We start from the raw sequence: 23,685 nt of genomic DNA, 5'->3' as shown, positions 1-23,685 counted from the left end.
CACACACACACACACACACACACACACACACACCAATTTAAATATGACAAAATATGACAGAATAAAAAATAGGAACTGGGTTTGTAGCTGAGTGGTAGTACAAATGCTTAGTGTGAGGACTTACTTTGAATCCCCAGAACAAATAAAGACTATTAATTTATGTTTCTGCATGTCATAAAGGCTAAAATAGGCAACAAATTGGGAAAAAAATACTTTCGTCATGAGCTTTACTATGGCACTGAAAAAAGAACAAAAAAACTCTACAAATGGCCAATGGACATAGCACATAATTCATCCGAAAAAAAAGTATAGGTTGTCAATAATGTTTTTTTAAACATAAAAGGATATTCAAAGACTATTCATTGCAAAATAAATGTATATTATATATTAAATGTGGATTCATTACAAACTAAAAGTGCAATAAAACTAAAGTGGGATAACAGACTGGCAAAGACAAAAAAAAAAAAATCTGGTAGCACCTGTGTGAGAAATGAGGTATTCATGAACATCTCTAAGGACTGAACTCACGAACACAGGCATGCCAGGCAAGTCCTGCATTTGCGCTGCACCTATGGTTCTTTTATTTTTGTTTTTTGGAGCCAAGATCTTGCTACATTTACCCAGGCTTGCCTCAAACCTGAAATTCTGCTTCTACTTCCTGAGTAACTGATATTACAGTGTGTAGTGCCATGACAGCTCAATGTATACTCTCTCAACAGTTAAAATTCTGAACCTTGGGACCTTTACATGGGCATTGTCTGTAACTGACAAAATATATTAAGATAAAGCCAAAGGGGTAGACTAATGAATAGGGAGGAATAGAGATAAGAATCCAATGTACATCCTACAAAATTAAGAATAATGAGAGAAGGGGGTAGTAGGGAGGAATGAGTGAGAAGGTTGAAAGGGGTGACATTGGTCAAGATATACTATATTTGAAGTATATCTTGCCAGACAACAGAAAACCAAAATATATGTAGTGACGTGTAAAGAAGTCTGACATTTAGTTACATAAAGTAAGTGACCAAATTGTACATATGCTATCTGTTACGATTTGAATATGAAATACAACCTAAATGTTCACGTGTTGAATACATGGTCCTCAGCTGGGGACACTGTTTTGGGAGATGGAAGAAACTTTAGGAGAGGAAGCCTCAGCCAGAGAAGTAGGTCACTAGGGGATGTGTTCTTGGGACTGTGTCTTATCCTGCACCTCCCTGTTGCCTCCTATCCACCATAAAGCAACCAGTAACTAACAAACACAGAAACACGGTAGCAAGAGTGGCGTCACCGGGGCTGGGAAGGTGGTTCAGTGGTAGCGCGCTTGCCTTGCATGCCAGAGGCCCTGGGTTCGATTCCTCAGCACCACATAAGCAAAAAGAAAAAAGCCGGAAGTGGCACTGTGGTTCCAGTGGTAGAGCGCTAGCCTTGAGCTGAAGAGTTGAGAGACAGCGCCCAGGCCCAGAGTTCAGGCCCCACGACTGGACCCAAAAAAAAAAAGAGTGGAGTCACTGCTCTGACTATGCAGGGATATGAGGTTCAGGAGCCTTTGGAACTGGTCTGTGGAAGCAATCTGAGCAAGTTTGGAAATGAAGGCTAAAGAAGCCCCAGAATGCTTCATGAACAGCTGTGGTGAGAGGTCAGAGGACTAAATATCAACAATAATGAAGTTTCAGATGAGGATGAGGAAGCTACTGGAAACTGGACTAAAGACCATGACTATTACATTCTGGGGGGGAAAAATTATCTACATTTTGACCAAGTCCTGAGATGCTGAATGAATTTCAAAGTGATGACAGACTAATGAATTGGCTGAGAAAATTTCAACACAGCCCAGGATTCATTCAAGTTATAGCCATTAAGCTAAGTAAGTCCTTTCCACTAGGATAATTCTCAGAGATCAGAGATGCCACTCATCTGATGGGTCTTGTAACCACAAGAATGTAAATGTGTAAATTCACTTAAAAGACTTTCCCTTGATCAAGATGCACTATATTTATAAACTGCTGTCGTAACTGGCAATCTCTTTGTACAATTAAAGTGTTTTTTTTCTTCTTTTAAAGACTTTTTCTTGAGAACAGACCTGAAGACCAATGGAATAAAACTAAAGACCTAGAAATAAATCCACAGACCTACAGCCACCTAATCTTCGATAAGGAAGCTAAAAAATAGAATGGAAGGAAGACAGCCTCTTTAGTAAATAGTGCTGGCAAAATTGGTTAAACACCTATAGAAAACTAAAGTTAGATCCTTATATATCACCATGCACCAGAATCAATTCCAAATGGATAAAAGGCCTCGAAGTAAAATCAGACACCCTGAAAACATAACAGGAAGGAACAGGAGAAACTCTAAGGCTCCTTGGCACAGGCCAAAATTTTCTTTTTCTTTTTCGTTTCTTTTTTTTGGGGGGGGAGTCCGGTCGTGGGGCCTGAACTCTGGGCCTGGGCGCTATCTCTCAGCTCTTCAGCTCAAGGCTAGTGCTCTACCACTTGAGCCACAGCGCCACTTGCAGCTTTTTTTCTTTTTGCTTATGTGGTGCTGAGGAATTGAACCCAGGGCCTCAGGCATGCAAGGCAAGAGCTCTACTACTGAGCCACCTTCCCAGCCCCCAAAATTTTCTTAATAAAGACCCAGTAACACAATAAATAGGATTGCATGAAACTGCAGAGCTTCTGCATGATCAAGAACATAGCTATCAAGATCAATAGAAAGCCCATGGATTGGGAGAAGATCTTCACTAGCCATACAACGGACAAGGACCTCATATCTAACATATACTTAGAACTCAAAAAATTAAATCCTCCAAAAACAAATTCTCAAAGAAACAATCGCCCCGTTAATAAGTGAGCTAAAGACTTAAAGAGAGACTTCTCTGAGAAGAAATAAGAATGGCCAGTAGACACATGAAGAAATGTTCAACTTCTCTGGACATAAAAGACATGCAAATCAAAATAACACTGAGATTCCACCTTACCCCAGTTAGAATGGCTATAATCAAGAAATCTCATAACAACTGGAGGGGGTGTGGCCAAAAGGGAACTCTACTGCATTGTTGCTAGGAGTTCAACCATTTTGGAAAGCATTACGGAGGTTCCTCAAAAGACTACACATAAAGCTCCTCTATGACCCAGCAATCCCACTTCTGGGCATTTATCCAAATGATCACGAACAAGGCCATACTAAAGCTATGAGCACAACTATGTTTACCACAGCATTATACACCATAGCTAAGATATGGAACCAACCGAGATGCTTCTCAGTAGATGTATGGATCAAGAAAATGTGTGATACACACACACACACACACACACACACACACACATGCACATACACAATGGAATTCTATGCTCGATCAGAAAGAATGACACTGTCAATTTGTTAGGAAATGGAAAGATTTGGAAAAAATTATATTAAGTGAAGTAAGCCAGATCCAAAGAAACATAGGTCCCATGGTTTCCCTTATTTACAATAACTAGTATACATCTAGGATAATCTTACCAAACAAGCAGAAAAGGTCTATATCATATATGACCATATTGATGATGCTAAGCGAAATGAACCCCAAGATAGGGACACAGAGGGTTTATCTTTGTCACTGTTGTTTTTTTTTTTTGTCGGTTGTGGGGCTTGAACTCTGGGCCTGGGCGCTGTCCCTCAGCTCTTCAGCTCAAGGCGAGCTCTCTACCACTTGAGCTACAGCGCCACTTCCGGTTTTCTGGTGGTTTATTGGAGATAGGAGTCTCACGGTCTCTCCTGCCCGGGCTGGCTTTGAACCGCGATCCTCAGATCTCAGCCTCCTGAGTAGCTAGGATTACAGGCGTGAGCCACCAGCGCCCGGCTTGTCACTGTTGTTTTTAAGTACTATGTGATTTTGTTTCTTTTGTATGTTCTTCCTCCATGGTATAACCCATTTTCATTGTATTTGATTCTGGTGCACTGCATCTTGCATATGTATTTTTCTAATTTGGGGAGGGGAAGGGAAATAACAAAATGCTGAAACAAGAATACAGGTTGACCCATTGTAACAATGAGATGTACAAGACACTATGTTGAAAATGAACTCTACAACTTGGGGAGGGGGAGGAGTTGAAGAAGGAGGGGATAGTAGGGGGGAAAAAAGGGGGGGGGGGTAACAATGCTTGATAGGAAATGTATTCATTACCTTACTCATGTAACTGTAACCCCTTTGTACAGTATCTTTACAATTAAAAAAAAGACATTCCCTTGAGTCATAGGCGTATGCTGCTGACCAAGTATCACATCTGAAGTTACTCCCCCCAAGACCCATTTCACCATGCTCAGCCACCTAGGTTCTCAGAGGCCACTATAGCGTCATGGCCCAGGGGCCATGCTTGAGTTAGCAGCAGATGTTGGCATCATCCACATGATGCTGGTTTGATAGGACTATGGAGAATTCCAATCAGATTTCAAAGAAAGCCTAGGAGGCTAGAAAATGTGTAACAAAGTTGGATTCCTTGCAGGCAAGCCCTGAATAATGATACATGCAGCTAGAGAAAAGCTGAGGATACAGTGGAGAGCCAAGGAATTTGAGATGGCAGGAATGTGGGAAGAAAGTGACAAGCAGTACGCAGAGTCAACCCAAGAGAGACCTTTGAGCTGCATATGGCAGGCTAGTCAAGTCCTTTGGTGCTCATGCTCACATCACACAACTGTGTACCCTGGCAGCCAGATATGGAGCAACAGGATGTAATTTTACTCTACTAGGGCTGAAGTCTTGCTTTGGTCCTTCCTTGATACTCCCCTATTCTTGCCTTTTAGAATGGGAATGTTCACTCTGACTCATTGTATTTTGTAATTACATCATCATCTTCTGATTTTACAGGGGCTCAAAGCTAAGGGTCTGCCTTGAGTTTCAAAGAAGGCCTTGAACTTGGATTTATTTTTTTTTATTTTTATTTTTGGTAGTACAGGAGTCTGACTCAGGACTTCACTCTACCACTTGAGTTTAACTTCCATCCCTTTTTGCTCTGTTTTTTTTTTTGTTGTTTTTTGTTTTTTTTTTGGGGGGGGGGGTCCGGTCGTGGGGCCTGAACTCTGGGCCTGGGCGCTGTCCCTCAGCTCTTCAGCTCAAGGCTAGTGGTCTACCACTTGAGCCACAGCGCCACTTCTGGCTTTTTTTCTTTTTGCTTATGTGGTGCTGGGGAATCAAACCCAGAGCCTCATGCATGCAAGGCAAGCGTTCTACCACTGAGCCACCTTCCTAGCCCCTGCTCTGGTTATTTTAGAGTTAAGGTCTCACTTTTTTCCAGGCCAACCTATACTGTGATCCATTTATTTATGCTTCCTGCAGTAGCTGGGATGATGACAGGTATGCACCACCATACCCTGCTTATTCTATTAAGAAGGGCTACGGAAAACTAAATATGCCAAGGCTGGTCCCTATCCCAGCCTCTACCATAGCTGGGATGATAAGCACACTCTACTAGACCTAGCTACTGGTTGAGACAGGATCTTGTAAACTTTTTGCCAGGGGAGGCCTCAAATCAAAATCCTCCTCATCACTGCCTCCTAAGTTAGCTAGGATTATAGGCATAAGCAACCTGCAGCCTGCTGAACCAGAAATTTTAGACAATGGTTGAAACTAGTAAAATTTTGGTGATTCTTACTTATGTATAGACTAAATACATTTTGGATTATAAGAAAGTCATAAGCCCCTGAAGGACAGGAACAAAAGGTTATGATTTCAGTTCAGGTATGATAGCTGATACCTGTAATCTCAGCTAGAAGAATAAGAATAGTTCTTTACTAAATTTTTCAATAGTAATCATCCTAAAGTTATTAGACAAAGATAACCAACTTCATTTAGGTACAAATTACATGTTTACCTGCTGATGCTAAGATGGTACAGTGCAAAGCATGTTTTAAGGCCTCTAGTCTTTCACTTTCGTGGACTATTGTCTTGTAAGAGAGCTCATTGTACCTTTGTGCAGCTTCAATGAATTTTCTTCTATAATCAAGAACACGTGCATAACATACCTATAGAAGAAAAATGATCCGATTAGGGAAAAAAATAAAATGGAAAAAAAGACCAGAGAGAAGGCAAAAAACAAAGAGAATTACTAAGATATGAAAGCACATATTAGACATTCTGGAACATTTTGGCATGATATGATTCACCAATACAAAATTAAGTCCAAACTAGCTCCAAACCTTATAATGTATCTGCAACTGTTCATTGGTTGATTCATTCTGAAGCAATGATGCTCGATTTATGTAAGCCTCTGCCTGAACAGGATCATCATCCTCCAGATATAGCCTAGCAATCTTCAGGTAAGTCTCCAGTTTATAATCTACATTGTACTGTCTAGGATACAGCAGAAAACACAAAATGAATCAATAGTTTATCAAGAGAACTTCTAGAATTTAAAAAATATTACATTTTCCTAATATAGTCATATAATGTTCATTATATTCATATAATTACAATATATGAATGTATATTATATATACATATATAATATACATATATATTACATATCATATATGTACACACATTATATATTATATACATATATCATATATACATATATATTCATATAATTATATGAATATAATGTTCATATAATGAAATTAAGCATTTTACTGCATTGTATCACACAATAACTGAAATATAAGTTTTACTAAACTTCTATTATTTTTACCATCACTGATCTCATTATATCTTCTAGTCCTCAAGCAATCTCATATGCTAAAGCTTTTTTTTTCTTTTTGCCAGTCCTGGGGCTGGGCCTGAGTGCTATCCCTGAGCTTCAAGGCTAGTGCTCTACCACTTGAGTCACAGCACCACCTTTGACTTTTCTGAGTAGTTTATTGGAGATAAGAGTCTCATAGAGGGCTGGGAATATGGCTTAGTGGTAGTGTTTGCCTAGCATGCATGAAGCCCTGGGTTCCATTCTTCAGACCACACAAACAGAAAAGGCCAGAGTGGTGCTGTGACTCAAATGGTAGAGTGCTAGCCTTGCGAAAGAGTTCAGGGACACTCCCCAGGCCTTGAGTTCAAGCCCCATGACTGGCCAAAAAAAAAAAAAAAAAGAGTCTCACAGCCTTTCCTGCCCCGGATGGCTTCTAACTGCAATTCTCAGATCTTAGCCTCCTGAGTAGCTAGGTTACAGGCATGAGCTACCAGTGCCCAGCTTTTTTTTTTTTTTTTTACTGTATTTTTTTCCTGGTCATTTCTTTTTTAGTACTGAGGATTGAACCCAGCATATAATGCTTGCTAGGCAAGCATTCTGCCACTGAGGTACTGAAGTACATCTCAGCCCTAAAGCTCTTTTAAAAGCATCTGCTCAAGGGGAAACAAAGGAGAAGGCTACAATGCTTGATAAGAAATGTACTCATTATCTTGCCCATGTAATTGTAACCCCTCTGTACAGTATTTTCACAATAAAAAAATAAAATAAAAGTAAAATAAAATAAATAAAAGCATCTGCTCTATTTTAGGGACTAGTGGTATACAATCACCCTAAAGTTATTAAGCAAAGCACAAACTTCCAAGAAAACAATCTGGTGGCATTCTCTCCAACCAAGTTATTAAGGGGAAAAAAAAGTTTCCAAGAGAACAATCTGGCACTATACTCTCTAATAGTCTCTTCAGTTCTTTAAATTATGTATGCCTTTAACCCACTCACTATATTTACCTACAAATAATAAATCCTAAGAAGATAAACAATGATGTGCCTACATATGTATGTGTAAGAACATTATAGTTATTTATCAGAATCTACAATAGGAAAATAATGGAAATCAAGCTGGGCACTGGTGACTCATGCCTGTAATCCTAGCTACTCAGGAGGCTGAGATCTGAGGATTGAGGTTCAAAGCCAGCCCGGGTAGGAAAGTCTGTGAGACTCTTCTCTTCAATGAACCACTCAAAAAATCAGAAGTGGCATAGTGGCTCAAGTGGTAGAACACTCGCCTTGAACTGAAGAGTTGAGGGACAGCATTCAGGCCCAGAGTTCAAGCCCCGTGACCAACAAAAAAAAAAAAAAAGAAATCACTTAGATGGTATTTATGGCAATCATGATGTGGTGCATAAAAGAGCTGGAATACAACCTGGCACAGATATCTATAATCCTACCTACTCAGGAGGCTAAGACCTAGAAGATTGCAGTTTGAAGCCTGCCAGGGCAGAAAAGTCAAGCGGTAGAATACCAGCTTTGAATGATAAAGCCAAGCAAGAGTACAAGGTTCTCAGTTCAAACCCAGGTACTATCACACAAAAAAAGTTTGGAATACTATGCAGCTGTAATCATTATTAGGTGCTCATGGTCACTGTTCGGTTTTTTTTTTGAAGTGAGTGAGAGACAAGAAATAGTGGCTCATGTTTGTGGTACATGCCTATGACCCCAGCTATGCACAAGGGTATAGATGAGAGGATTGCAGTATGAAGTCATTCTGGGCAAAAATACGAGGTCATACCTGAAAAATAACTAAAAGCAAAAAACACTGGGGTCATAGCTCAAATGGTGGAGTACCTACCTATCAAGTGTCCTGCATTCCAACCCTAGTACCACAAAAGAAGAAAAAAGTAAAAAGGAGCTGGAAGTGGTGGTATATGCCTGTAATCCTAGCACTTGGAAGGCCAAGGATCACATGGGCAAGGCCCACCTGGACTACACAGCAAGTTCCAGGGCAATCTGGGCTGTAGAGTGAAGCCTATCTCATAAACCATCCCTTGCCCAAAACAAAAATAAAAAAGAAAAAGCAGGATTAAACAGTATATAACACACCAGTAAAATATATTTCTCTCATTCAAGTAAAATGTACTTCTGTATATATATCAAAATATTAACAGCAGTCAAGCACTAATGGCTCACACCTATGATCCTAGTACTCAGGAAACTGAGATCTGAGGACTGCAGTTCAAAGCCAGTCCAGGCAGGAAAGTCTGCGAGCCTCTTGTCTCCAATAAATTACTCAGAAAAAGCTGCAAGTGGCACTACCCTTAAACAAAAAGCAGCACAGGGACAGTGCCCAGACCCTGAGTACAAACCCCAGGAATGGCAAACACAAACACACACACACATACACACACTAAATAAATAAATAGATATTGTAATGGGTGGTGAGATTCTAGTTCTCATTTTCTTCTCCCCCAGTGGTCATATTTTATGCAACAAATGCGTAACTCACATAATTCAAAACTCATATAATCAAAGAATAAGCCACAGAAAATTAATTCTTTCGATTTACAAAAAAAGTGGAACTAAGAGTTTATAATCCATTTGACTTCAACTTTAGAATTCTTTACTTTTGCCAGGCAACAGTGGCTCATGCCTGTAATCCTAGTCAGGAGGCTGAGATCTGAGAACTACAGTTTGAAGCTAGCCAGGCAGAAAAGTCCCCATGAGACTCTTATATCCAACTAACTACTCATAAACCAGGGACAGCACCTAGGCCCTGAGTTCAAATCCCCCAACCAAAAAAAAAAAAGAATTCTTTACTATTTTTCTCGGAGGGGAGGGCCGGAGTAGAGCATGGGAGGGGTTTTATAAAAATTCAAGTTTTTGCATGTATCATTTATCATTAATATTTTGTAGTTTTTCAATTCATAACTCAAAGCTACATGAACTATTATATAGCATTACAATGTTCTGAATTTTTTCATTTTAATTCTATTAATCTCCTACTTTCATGATTAGAATAATTTTTTAAAGCAAAAAGTGTCTATTTATCCCAAGTCCCAACCCTGTCTCTGCTCAGTGTCACAGCTCCCCTCTTTGTCTACACCTCACTGTTTTTCACTAAGAATCACAAAGTCATCAGAGAGCACTGGCCAAGCCCCACCATAGCATTAACATCTGCATCCCATGATGTAGGCCCAGCTATTACTGTGCATCACTAGGGCAACCTGGCCCTCCAGGGAACAGGGGCAACTGTCACAACTAGGAATGATGGTACTATTGGCTATGCCAAAGTAGCAAAGGCACAGATGGCTGCTAACCCTCCTCCAACACACAAAACAGCCCTCTCAACAAGCATTACCCAGTCTAAAATGTCAATAGTGAAAACTGAGGAACCCAGCACCCACTATCTGTGCTCCTACCTAAACCTGTCCCTATACTCAATTCCTTCCCCTAGGAATCCTTCCCTAGGCTCCTTAGTACTAAATGTTTGCTTTCCTCTGGATCACAAAACAAAAACAATCACTTCTTATCCTAACCTCTCTTTTCATCTTGTACTTTTGTTTCTTTTCTTCCTTATTTGAGAATTTCCCCTGAAGAGTTGTCTACACTTAGTATCTCTCATTCTTCTTCCATTCTCTCTTAACCTACTCTACCCTCACAGTTCACAGCCATTCCTCAACCTCTTCTAAGAGAATATGATGTCTTTGAGAAAGAGCCAACACACCATCCCAATCACTATATTTAATTATATATAGGTCTTATTCTTATTTTTCCCTTCTCCTTCCCCTTCCCTCCTCTCTCACTCTCTCCCTTCCTCCTTTCCTGGTCTCACTATGTAGCTCAGGCAGCTCTGGAATTCACTGTGTAGCACAGGCTTCCGTTAAATTCACAATCCTCCTGCCTCAGCCCCGAGTGCTAGGATAACAGTCACGTACCACCATGCCCGGCTTATTTCGAATTACTTTTCTGTGTAGCACCTCTAACATATCATAAAATGTACTTACTAAATCATCTACTTGCTAGACTAGAATAAGGAAAAGTATAAATGAACAATTATATATATATATATATATTCGTCCAATATCCACTATTTACTATACTTTTGTCCTGTTTCCAAAGGAATTCCCACCAACACTTGGGCCGCATTTCTCCAATCTTCTTCTTTCTCATATATAGATGCAAGATGCTGTCTTATGGAAGCAACCTGGAATAGTAGGTATACATTTTAAGTTATTTTAACTGGCATAGTAACTAATTACAATAATTACATGATAAGTTAAATTACTGTGGCAATGAATTTTGCTTTCACAGAATATCAAAACAATGTTTCTGCAATATGAATAATGTCAACACTTTAGTTTAAATGTTAATTTTCTTTAATATTACTTCAGAGATTATAATGCCACTTCCTATGTTGTCAGCCTCATTAACAATTTTACTCATCTAATGAATAATACTTGGTTGATAAAATCCAATTTTCTTTCTTTTTTTTTTTTTTTGGGGGGGGGGGCCGGTCATGGGGCTTGAACTCTGGGCCTGGGAACTGTCCCTCAGCTCTTCAGCTCAAGGGTAGCACTCTACCACTTGGGCCACAGCGCCACTTCCGGCTTTTTGCTTTTTTGCTTATGTGGTACTGAGGAATCGAACCCAGGGCCTCATGCATGCAAGGCAAGCGCTCTACCACTGAGCCACCTTCCCAGCCCAAAAAAATCAAATTTTAATACATAAACAAACATAACAGCCTGAGTTGCAATATCCAATATTTATTTGATTTTACAACATAGAATACGGTTGGGCATACTGTTTTATATAAAGTGAAATTTGGGAGAATGCAATTATAAAATTCAATTTATATCCTACAGAATTAAAAAAATTGAGGAAAGGAGTAGGGTTGGAAGGGATAGGGAGAATGATAAAAGGAGTGACACTGATCAAAATGCACTGGATTCATAAACTGCTTTGTTGACTAGCAACTCCTTTGTACATCTAAAGATAATAAAAAATATATTAATAAAAAGAAAAACTGTATCATCACCTTTAAGAATTTAGTAACATCAGACTCTAAAAATAATTTCTACAATTTCAATTAAAATCCACTGCTCTAAATTTTTACCTGCTCCTCAAATGAAATGACTCTAGGCTGGATCTTTTCCAAGGTGAAATGATAGATTTCTTTGGCTGTGCTGTCAGGCAGGTTAGGGAGATGTGTGCAGAAATCAGTTAGCAACTGTCGCGAGATGACAAGACTGACATTCTCATTTACCACTTGTTTTAAAAGAAAGAAGAAAACATGAGTAACATAAATTTTCATTAAGCAATCAATCTTTATTTGAAATTAATACTAAAGCCAATCCATATTAGGACAGCCTTCAAAGCATTATTCAGGGATTTCTATATATTATCATTTTATGTTATAGTTTCCTTAGGCTCTTAAGTACTACAACAAAATGATTAAAAATACCAAAGAGAAATGTTTGGGGAAAAAAAATGAATAGTTTATACTTTTCCTTTCTCTCTATTTTTCTACTAAGACACAGAAACACCTATATTTTTATGTGTTTATGTATCATACAGTTTCAAGATGAACCTGAAGAAGAAAAAAAGTTAAAAGAGTTAAATTCAAATATTACCAGCATAGGTATGCCATTTGTATTTCTTAATAAAAACAATTTCAGTCAGGCACTGGTGGCTTACGCCTGTATCACTAGCCAACCTGGGCAGACAATTTCTTGAGATTCTTAGCCCTAACCAGTAAAAGCTGAAAGTGGAGGTATGGCTCAAATAGTAGAGTGGCCAGCCTTGAGAGGAAAAGCTAAGCAAGAGTTTAAAGGCTCTAGTTCAAACTCCAGTACTGGCACAAATATACAGAAAAAATTCAAGTCAGTACTAGATATATCAACTTTATCACTGTACATGATTAACAAAGAAAGCTCTAAAGCCTGTCTTATTATATGACCTCAGAGCTTTCTGTCTTCTTATTACCTTATCTGTAAGGATGAGGATATTATCACTTACCTCCTAAAAATGTTGTGAAGAAATGCAGTAATATGCACAAAGTATTTTGAACAATACCTGGCATGTTACACTTAACAAACATCACTTATTAGTATTACTGTAATTGTATTTTTTACTTTCTTGTATTTTTTTAATAGTGCTGAAGAGTAAACCTAAGGACTCAAATAAGCTACATCCCCTCCTAGACTTTTTTAAATGCATCAAGATTGTGAAGTACTGCTTAAATAAATTTTTTTTTTTTTTTGGGTCCGGTCGTGGGGCCTGAACTCTGGCCCTGGGCGCTATCCCTCAGCTCTTCAGCTCAAGGCTAGCACTCTACCACTTGAGCCACAGTGCCACTTCCGGCTTTTTTCTTATGTGGTGCTGAGGAATCGAACCCAGGGCCTCGAGCATGCAAGGCAAGTGCTCTACCACTGAGCCACCTTCCCAGCCCCAAAATTTCAAGTCTTAAAGCAGAAGTTATGCTGCAAAAAACTGATTCAAAAGTTGCTCAATAGACTGAACCAATTTTCAAAGCAGACTGCTTCTCTTGGAGCATCATTATACTTAAATTTTATATAAAGATTACAAAAAACATTATTTTCTTCGTACAACAGTACAATATTCTTAATAAAGTAATTCCAACCTGTTTTTCTGAAACCACTGCATGATTATCTTATATTGCTGGCCCTGATTCTTATATTTATTTATTTTTGTTGTTCGTGGGGCCTGAATTCTGGGCCTGAGCGCTGTCCCTCAGCTCTTCAGCTCAAGGCTAGTGCTCTACTACTTGAGCCACAGTGCCGCTTTTGGCTTTTTCTGCTTATGTGGTGCTGAGAAACCGAACCCAGGGCCTCATGCATGCAAGGCAAGCACTCTACCACTGAATCCTTCCCAGACCCTGGCCCTGATTCTTTAGGCAATAATTTAGTTCTTATAATTAATTAGTTGACAATATACTAATAGGCATTTATTACTGAATAATATTGGATGTGACTAAGAAAAGTTTTGTTACATTTGCTAGTAAGCACTCATAACAGAAAGAAATTACTACACATTTAGTATTAGAAAAGAAAGGGCTGGGAAGGTGGCTCAGCACTTGCCTTGCAGGCATGAGGCCCTGGGTTCGATTCCTCAGCACCACATAAGCAAAAAGAAAAAAGCCGGAAGTGGCACTGTGGCTCAAGTGGTAGAGTGCTAGCCTTAGCTAAAGAGCTAAGGGACAGTGCCCAGGCCCAGAGTTCAGGCCCCATAACCGGACCCCTCTTCCCCCCAAAAAAAGAAAAAAAGTAAGTTAAGGACAAAAAATCAGAGTCTTGGCTCTGCCAATAACCAGCTACATACTCTTTTTTTTTTTTGGTCAGTCCTGGGGCTTGAACTCTGGGCTTAGGTGCTGTCCCTAAGCTCTTCAGCTCAAGGCGAGCACTCTACCCCTTGAGCCACAGCACCACTTCTGGTTTTCTGGTGGTTTATTGGAGATAAGAGTCTCATGGACTTTTCCTGCCCGGGCTGGCTTTGAACTGTGATCCTCAGATCTCAGCCTCCTGAGTAGCTAAGATTACAGGCATGAGCCACCAGCACCTAGCTTAGCTACATACTCTTAAAGGGCAGAGAGATTACTTAATCCCGAGGTACATTTTACAATGTACACAGTGATATTTATAACTATATTGTCTAGTCACAGGATTATAAAAAGGAGTCTATGTGACAAAGAAATGTACATGAGAATATACTCAACTGCAAGACACCATCAAGTGTCAATATCACAGCCTAAATTCTGAATAATTTTCAAAATAACTAGAGATATTTGAAGTTAGGAAGGGAAGAAAAGTTTCTTGAAAGAAAACCTTTGGTTCCCCATTCAAAAGCCCATTCTTAACATTAACATCAGCAAGCATGCCAGGCACCAGTGGCTCATGCCTGTAATCCAAGCTACTCAGGAGGCTGAGATGTGAGGACTGCAGTTCAAAGCCAGCCCTGGTAGGAAAGTCCTTGAGACTCTTATCTCCAATAAACCACCAGAAAACCAGAAGTGGCGCTGTGGCTCACGTGGTAGAGCGCTTGCCTTAAGCTGAAGAGTTCAAAGACAGCATCTAGGCCCAGAGTTCAAGCCCCATGACCAAAAAAAAAAAAAAAAAAAAAAGATCAGCAAACACACAGCACTTACTTTATGCTAGGTGCTATTCTAAGTACTTCATTATGTTTTTAACATTTAATGTCCCAACAATTCTACATGATAAATATCAAATCCCTATTTTGGGAGATGAGAAAAGGAGGCACAATGGGCTTATTAAATAACATCACAAAACAGCATATCAGGATCATTCTCTTTAAATTATGCTATTTTGCTGTTCATCAGTTACTACATCAAAACCTATACAAAAATCCTAGTATTCATTTATAGAGAACAATAATCCTGAAGACAATTTATTGAAAAATAGCCAAGTGATGCAGTTTAAATTCTAGAATCAATCTCAACATACATTTCACACTGATAATTTGATGTAAAACGAGGCTTAGGAAAATTTGCATGTACTAGCTCAGGCTTAGAGTACAAACATAGAATTTCATTCTACTTACTTGCTTCCACAAAAGCTTTCAAAGCTTCTAGTTGTTCTGCTCCAGATAACTGAATGGCTTTTTCTAGGATCTGACGATACCTAAAATAATACATATAAAATCATTTATAGAGAGTACAACAATTCCTAATGTAAATTCTGAATTTTATTTACTCATTCCTAATGCTAATTTTGATGTATACTTATGAACTTCCCTTTGCCCTGATTTCTCTCATACTGCTCTAGTAGTCTGTGGTTTACTTTATGGGAGATCTTTTTTTTTTTTTTTTAAGTTTCTAGTTCACCACATGGACTATAATCCTAAGAAACGTGCAACTTAATAGTTTTTAGTATGGCATGTTCAACTTAACTTTTTACGTCCATCATAAGTAAATCTGTATCTCTACAGATCTAAATCTCAGGTGCTACTTCTTAAAAGTTTTAGTTTGAAATTTGAACTAAAGAGTCTATTTTCTTTCACATGTCTTAAGAGATAAATTACATTTCCCTTCAACTGAGATGCACAAGATTTAAGATGCACAAGAATGTTATTTGAGGTGATCCAAAAACCTTTTTTCCTTGCAGGCTAAATGATTTTAGGGTCATCTACAATAAGATGCTGTTCATTAGCCTAAAGAGACAGAGCTTGTCTCATGTGTACATAATAAACTCACCAAGCCAAACGCACTGATAGAGCACTCTTGATGTTATTTGACAGCAACTATTTATTCTTTATTTGTACTCAGTTCTAATCACTATTCTACCTAATAGCCATAGCTGCAGAAGATTCAAACTAGTATTCTGAAAAGGATGAGCAGCAATTACCAGGCCACAGCAAATTCCTTCCTAAAACACAAGCTACTACAAAGACAGGTTTATTGTCTGTTTTGTTTCTGTGATATATACAATAGCTCAAACAGCAGTCAGCCCATCATAAGCATGAAAATATTCAACAATATTGGTAACACAGGTAACAACTTATTTCTTAAATTGAGTCAATACATGAGAGTTAAAACATTTTATGTTTCATCTCTTCTGGTTTTAAGCATGCCTTTTGAAAACATCAATGAGTCCCTATTCCCAGCCATACCACTCCTAGGCATCTATCCTGAACAACAGGAACCAATATACAAGGATACAAGCACCTCCGTCTTTATTGCAGCACTGTTCACAATAGCCAAGAATATGGAAACAACCCAGATGCCCCACCACAGATGAATGGATCCAAAAATTGTGTTATCCATACACAATGGAATATTATGCAGCCATTAAAAAGGACAAAATAATGGCATTTGCGGGGAAATTCATGGAACTAGAAGAAATCATGTTGAGTGAGGTAAGCCAAGAGCAAAGAGACAAAGGTCACATGGTCTCCCTGATAAGTGAATGTTAAATCCAAAACGTAAGGTAATACAATAAAGTAAACAAGACTCCAGAGACAAAGGATCTCCACTCATCTGGTCAAATCATTACTAAATGACCCCTATGGTGGTGACCCCATATATGGTATATATATATATATATATATATATATATATATGCACATCGGAGGGAAACTAGGAAGAGGACAGAGAAACAGAAGGAAACGGGAAAATATACAACAGCAGGACCCATCAGCTGCAATGGTCATTGATCAAAAGGAACTAAGTAACTCCATGGCAGCGATGGGAGGGAGGGAATGAGCAAGAAAGTGGGAACAGCTGACACTAAACAAAAGGGAAGAAATGTATATATCACCGGTTGTGGAAGAAATAACTGTATTGTCAAAGCTTATAGAACTCATAAACTTTATAGACCACGATAAAGACAATTTGCCTTGTGAAGGTTAAAATGTGATTGTGACTTTAACTATCACTATCCCACAATACTGTGAAATTTATGTAATCACTTAATCACAATAAAAAAAATTGCAAAAAAACCCAAAACATCAATGAGATGCACTTGATAATGCTAATAGCACTGATATTACAGAAAGGCATTTGGAATTTAACCAAGGAAAAAAAATATACAAAATAAAATTCTGAGCTCATTCAGAATTATGTATTTTGTAGGGCACATACCCCAAGCTACCATTCAGCCGTCATTCTCAATTCATCCAAAATTCTCACCATCTTCATTATACACGTTTGCAAAGTAACAACGAAGCAAGTATGCTGACAGAAAAGATAGCAAATTCCAAAAGACACAAATGATTCTCAGAAAGCAAGGAAATATTAAGCTTTTAAACTATTAATATTGACAAATGTGACAATCTTTAAAGGGATAAAACTGGGAAGTTTTCTCTCATCTTTTTTTTTTTTTTTTGGTCAGGGTCTGGGCACTGTCCTTGAGCTTTTTCACTCAATGCAAGCACTCTTAACACTTTGAGGCATAGCGCCATATCCAGTTTCCTGGGGGTTAATTGGAAAAAGGAGTGCCACAGACTTTCTTGTCTAGGCTGGCACTGAACCGTGATTCCCAGATCTCAGCCTCCTGAGTAACTAGGATTACAGGTGTGAGCCACCGGAGCCTGGCTCTCATCTTTCCTTTTTCTTTTCTAGGGTTAAATCAGAAAATTCCTTTAGGTGAAATAGTGCATATTCTCTCTCTTCTGCCTGAAGGCATCTGCTGATGGTCCAAGACACCTGAAAGATAGAGTGGCACTTGTGGTGAGGAAAGGAGCAGGGCTCTGTTTTGGGGCTCTCTGGGGAGGAGCTAGCTGGAAGCACTGAAAGAAAAGTAGAATTTCTGGAAGACTACTAGAGCTGGATCAGTAGGAGTTCCTTACCTGCCAAATCAGGAAACAAGCACTTTGAAAGGTTACAAATTCTGTCCAAGGATATTTAAAGAATCAAATAAGCATTGAAACCTTTGTCCTAGCCTGAGCATCCTTAGGTGCCTGGTAGAAGGAAATAAAAATTCTCTTTGAATCATAGAATCTTAGGTCTCCAATTACTCCTAGAAATAATTTCTTTTTTAATCATTTGCCCAATAACGGTTAATAGGTACATGACAACATGAGGCAGACAACAAAAGCAACAGACAATAGCAACAACCAGGCCTTCAGATGCTACTATTATCAAAAACACTATATGTGAAAATTATGCTTATTGTGTTCACACAATAAAAACAAGCCTTTATGTTTCATCAAGAGCTTGTTTGGGAAAAAGAACCATCAGAAATAAAGAACTAAATAAATATAACCAAACTTACAAACTCAACTGAGTACTTGACAGCAGATTAGACAAAGTTAATGAGAGAATAAACTAGAAAGCCAGTATGGAAAAACCTCTCTGGAGTAAAGCACTGAAGTGAAAAAATATTACAAGACAGAACAAAAGACATAACGGAGATTTAGTTGGAACCTAGAGAAGAACGAACGAGACAGAGGCAATATTTTAAAAGATGTAGCTGAACATTTCTCAGGATCATTGAAAGAATAAAAATCCTTTGACCTGGGCTGGGAAGGTAGCTCAGTGGTACAGTGCTTGCCTTGCATGCATGAGGCCCAGGGTTTGATTGCTCAGCACCACATAAGCAGAAAAAGCCAGAAGTGGCACTGTGGTTCAAGTGGTAGGGTGCTAGCCTTGAGCTGAAGAGCTGAGGGATAGCACCCAGGCCCAGAGTTCAGGCCACATGACCAGCAAAAAAAATATCCTTTGACCCAAGAAACTCAATGAAGCTTACCTAACTGGGTTAACTTGGTAGAATAATTACAAAAAGAGGCCAAAGTTTTTTGTCTCTTTTGAGATGTGACTTTCTGGCTCTTCACATAAAGAGTATATTTCTCTTACTCTTTAGCTCAAAGTTTGTTTGACAAATAGAATATAACAGAAGTAAAGTACCAATTCTGAGCCTAGACCTCCAAGAGGCCTAGAATATGTCTTTATCTTTGGGATCTTGTGGGGGAAAAAAAAATCCTGGCACTTAATGACTGAACCATATAGCCCAACCACCTAGCTAGCCAACCTACTAAAGCAAAACTGTCCATCTGGCTTGCAGCTGACTACAGATACATATGGAAGTCCATGAGGAAACATGACCATTAGAGGCAGACAATAATCCATTTGAGCTCAATCCAAACTGCCAACCTCCAGATTTGTGCACTAAATAAATGACTACTGTTTCAAGCTGCTAGGTTTTGGAGTAGTTTATTTCACAGCAGAAAGCTAACTGACAGATAATCCATCTATACACATCAAAATAAAGCTGCCAAAAATTAAAAACAAGTGCTATTAAAAGAGTTTTCTGTGTGTGTGTGTGTGTCTGTATGTCTGTCTGTCTGTCTGTCTATGCCAGTACTACTGCTTGAATTCTCAAGATCTTTGACTCAAGGCTGCCAGTCTACCACTTGAGCCATAGCACCACTTTCTCAAGTAATTTCTTGACCATTAAAGATTCTAAATATTTCAATTTAGAGGCAATGAGAAAGATTGGGAAAAGGAACTTTGCAAGCAAAAAATAATTATCCCTAGCCGGGCGCTGGTGGCTCACGCCTGTAATCCTAGCTACTCAGGAGACTGAGATCTGAGGATCGTGGTTCAAAGCCAGCCCGGGCAGGAGAGACTGTGAGACTGCTATCTCCAATAAAAACCACCAGAAAAACCGGAAGTGGCGCTGTAGCTCAAGTGGTAGAGCGCTCGCCTTGAGCTGAAGAGCTGAGGGACAGTGCCCAGGCCCAGAGTTCAAGCCCCACGACCGACAAAAAAAAAAAAAAAAATTATCCCAAATGTAGTTCAGTTTAGTGAAAATAAGGTGAAGCCAAAAGGTAGTTATGTTTACAGTTTGGGGCCTTGAGACATGCATATATGGCTATATTCTGGTGTCAGCAAATATCTTAGTATTACAGTTTTTTCATATGCAATGTAAATAGTATCTACTTGTTAAGTACCCTAAAATATAAGTAATGTGCTTGGCTCACAGGAAACTCTAGGTGTTATCAACATTTACTCTACAAATAATGTAACTGTTTAGATGTAGATATGAGTATTAACAGAGATGAGTATGAACCAGAGATACTGGGTTATAAAGGAATTTTGAAGTCGTACAGTCTTTTTTTTTTTTCCCCAGGGCTGAGGACCGAACCCAGGGCCTTGCGCTTACCAGGCGGTCACCCTTCCACTGAGCTAAACCCCCAGCCCCAAAGTTGTACAGTCTTATCTTCCATTATATATGGGTGTGTATTCTCCATTTGTGACAGTTCTGTTTCACTCTATTAATAGAAAATTAAAATCTAAACTCTACCTCGGTTGAACGGTGTAGTCTATTTTTTTTGCTTGTTTTTTTGGTTTGTTTGTTGTTGTTTTTTTTTTTGAAAAGCAGCTTTTTTATTTCTTGTTCTAGTACTGAGGCTTGAATTCAGGTCCTGGAAGCTGTTCCTTAGATTTATGTACGTGTGTGTGTATGCATGCCAATCCTGAGGCTTGAATTCAGGACCTGGGCGCTGTCCCTGAGCTTTTGTGGGCAAAACTAATACTTTACCACTTGAGCCACAGCTCCATTTTTGGCTTTTTGATGGTTAATTGGAGATAAGTCTCTCAGATTTGCCTGGACTGGCTTTGAACTATGATCCTCAAGACTTCCACCTCAAGTAGCTAGAAGTACAGGTGCCCAGCTAAAAACAGCTTTTTTACCAAGCAAAGATAGCTCAGAAGTTTATCATTATTAACAGCTTCTTGTAAAATGAAATGTTTATATTGTGAAGGCTTATAGCCTCCTCTGGGTACCCTCCATACCACAGAACTGGGAAGATGTGGGAAAAGGTCATATATCCCTATGATTAACTAAACAAACATCTATAATTCATTGTTTTACATCTTCCCTCAAAGAAATTCTTAAGGGGGAAAAAAATTCACATTCTGGCCAAGGTCATAGACAAACAGGCAAAATAATCAAGTATATGTGCAGGTAAATTTAGAATACCACTGGGCATAGGAAGGGCAATTAACTAGGTCCTATGTATGAATGGGCATGAATGAGGGTGTGAAATGGCTTCCTGGAGGAAGTAAAATCTTAACTGATCTTGAAAAACAAAAAAGGTTTTAGCTAAGTAAGACAGGCTATCAGAACAGTTACCTTCAAATGTTCCTTTCTCAAGGTTCTCATCCTCTTCATATTACATAAAGTAATAAACCTAATGCATGTTATAGGCAAAAAACAGCCTACCAAATTTGCAAAAAATGTGTTTTACACTATTTATTTCCTTTTGGGGGGGAGGAGGGTGGAATATTACAATATAGCTTGAAGTTAGGGCCCAGTGCTCTGGCCCAGTTTTTTTGCTCACAGCAGGTGCTCTACCACTTAAGACACATCTCCAGCCCAGCTTTTGCTGGTTAATTAGAGATGGGGTCTTTCAGACTTTAAACCTCAATTATCATATCTCAACCTTCTGGGTAGCTAGATTACAGTTGTAAGCCCCGGCAACAAGCTTAATGGCCAATTTCTTACCAACTTTATACATCAGTATTAATTCAGCTATTGGAAAGCACTTCCAATTCAGATTGGGGGGGGGGGGGGGGTGTTTTGTTTTTTGCTTGTTCTGATTTGGTTTTTTGTGTTGGTACCGAGGATAAAACTCAGGGCCTAACTCTCTCAACAGGCTTTTTCTCTCAAAGGTTGTGCTCTATCACCTGAGCCACAGCTCCTCTTCTGGCTTTAGGAGATAAAGAGTCTCATAGACTTTTCTGCTTCTGCTGGCTTCAAACTGTGATCCCAAGTTGCAGCCTCCTGCCCAATTCATTTCTTTTTGTATGTGTGTGCTGGTCCTGGAGTTTGAACTTGGAGCCTGGGCACTGTCCCTAAGCTTCTTTAAGCTCAAAGCTAGAGCTCCAGCCACAGCTCCACTCCTAGCTTTTTTGGTAGTTTAGTGGAGATAAGAGTCTCACAGCCCTGCGCCAGTGGCTCAAGCCTGTAATCCTAGCTACTCAGGAGGCTGAGACCTGAGGATCGTGGTTCAAACCAGCCCGGGCAGAAAGTCCATGAGACTTTTTTTTTTTTTTTGGGAGGGGGGGGTGGAGGGGGGTCCGGTCATGGAGCCTGAACTCTGGGCCTGGGCACTGTCCCTCAGCTCTTCAGCTCAAGGCTAGCGCTCTACCACTTGAGCCACAGCGCCACTTCCGGCTTTTTTCTTTTTGCTTATGTGGTGCTGAGGAATCGAACCCAGGACCTCATGCATGCAAGGCAAGCGCTCTACCACTGAGCTACCTTCCCAGCCCTCCGTGAGACTCTTATCTCCAATGAAGCACTAGAAAACCAGAAGTGGCGGTGTGGCTTAAGCAGTAGAGCGAAAGGACAGCTCCCAAGGCCAGAATTCAAGCCCCACGACCGACCAAAAAAAAAAAGGCTCACAGACTTTCCTGCCTGGGCTGGCTTTTGACAATCCTCAGATCTCAGTCTCCTAAGTAGCTTGGATTAGAGGCATAAACCACCGGCCCCTAGCCCCAATTCAGTTTTAACAAGACTAATAATGTAATCTGATGGGTTCAAAATGAGCTTTTTAAGCCAGGCACAGGTGGCTTATGCCTGTAATCATAGCTACTCAGGAGGCTGAGATGTGAGGATCGTGGTTCAAAGCCAGCCCAGAGAGGAACTTCTGTGAGATTCTTATCCCCAATTAACCACCACAAAACTGAAGTGGCTCTGTGGCTCAAATGGTAGAGTGCTTGCCTTGAGGTGAAGAGCTCAGAGACAGCACCCAGGAGCCCCACAACCAACAAAAGAAAGGGCTTTTTTAGAGTAGTCCCATCTGGGTTCAAAGGTAAGACAAATACATTTGTAAGACAACACATTTCCATACAGATACAATAGAAATACCTGAAGGCAAAACTGAGACTTGAAAGAAAGCCATCTTTGCGGGAGTTACTAGCTAACATTGCACTGGCTATCAGTTACCAAGCAAACCATTTTATTTAATTGTAACAAAAACCCATGGGGCAAACTGTTACAGTAATGGCTTCCAATGAACACACCTTCCTCTGTGTGCCTTTACAATGTCACTTTGCCACTAAAGAGAGAGTAGGAAACAGACAGCAACTAGGAGATTGAGCCAACAGCCAGGTATGAACAGAGCCCCAGTTCCCAGGTGAGCTGCCATGACTGAATCCAGACAAGATCAGCAAAACAGCCCAGTCAACTTATAAAATCCTAAGAAATAGTAGTAGTTTTAAACCATTAGGTATTTTGTTTAACAAACAATTACAGAAAAATACAGTGATCCCTCACCTGTAGAGACCTCCGAGACAAGTGAAAACGCCCAAAGTATCAATAAGCGAACTGCGATATGGCAAGGGACAAATACCTAACACTACTACTTCGCAGGTTTTCATCTATGATGGGTCTCTAGAACATAACTTCCATGATAGGGGAGGCATCAGTATTTGCATTTTTGGGTTTTTTTTTCTTTTAACCCTCGATACTGTGAAGCAGCAATAAGTGAACCGCAATATAGCAGGGGATGACTGTTTGTACATACCATTGTCCATCTCTAATTCAGAGTTGAAAAAGTA

The 23,685-nt window shown here is 39.5% G+C and overlaps 1 protein-coding gene across 1 annotated transcript in view; it reads right to left on the bottom strand.

Annotated features, from left to right (window-relative positions):
* The window catches only part of Cops4 (COP9 signalosome subunit 4), a 38,792-nt gene that overhangs the window by 13,210 nt on the left and 1,897 nt on the right, over positions 1-23,685 (bottom strand). Inside the window, 5 exon segments of the mRNA XM_042678293.1 lie at positions 5,850-6,000; positions 6,175-6,328; positions 10,751-10,854; positions 11,764-11,915; positions 15,225-15,304. Of these exon segments, the coding sequence (XP_042534227.1) occupies positions 5,850-6,000; positions 6,175-6,328; positions 10,751-10,854; positions 11,764-11,915; positions 15,225-15,304 (641 nt within the window).

This window comes from Dipodomys spectabilis, unplaced genomic scaffold (assembly GCF_019054845.1).
Source record: "Dipodomys spectabilis isolate Male_0828 unplaced genomic scaffold, ASM1905484v1 ptg000043l, whole genome shotgun sequence".
NCBI classification, from domain to species: domain Eukaryota; kingdom Metazoa; phylum Chordata; class Mammalia; order Rodentia; family Heteromyidae; genus Dipodomys; species Dipodomys spectabilis.
The sequence above is the reverse complement of the archived record's forward strand: the minus strand, read 5'-3'. Positions and strand labels throughout refer to the sequence as shown.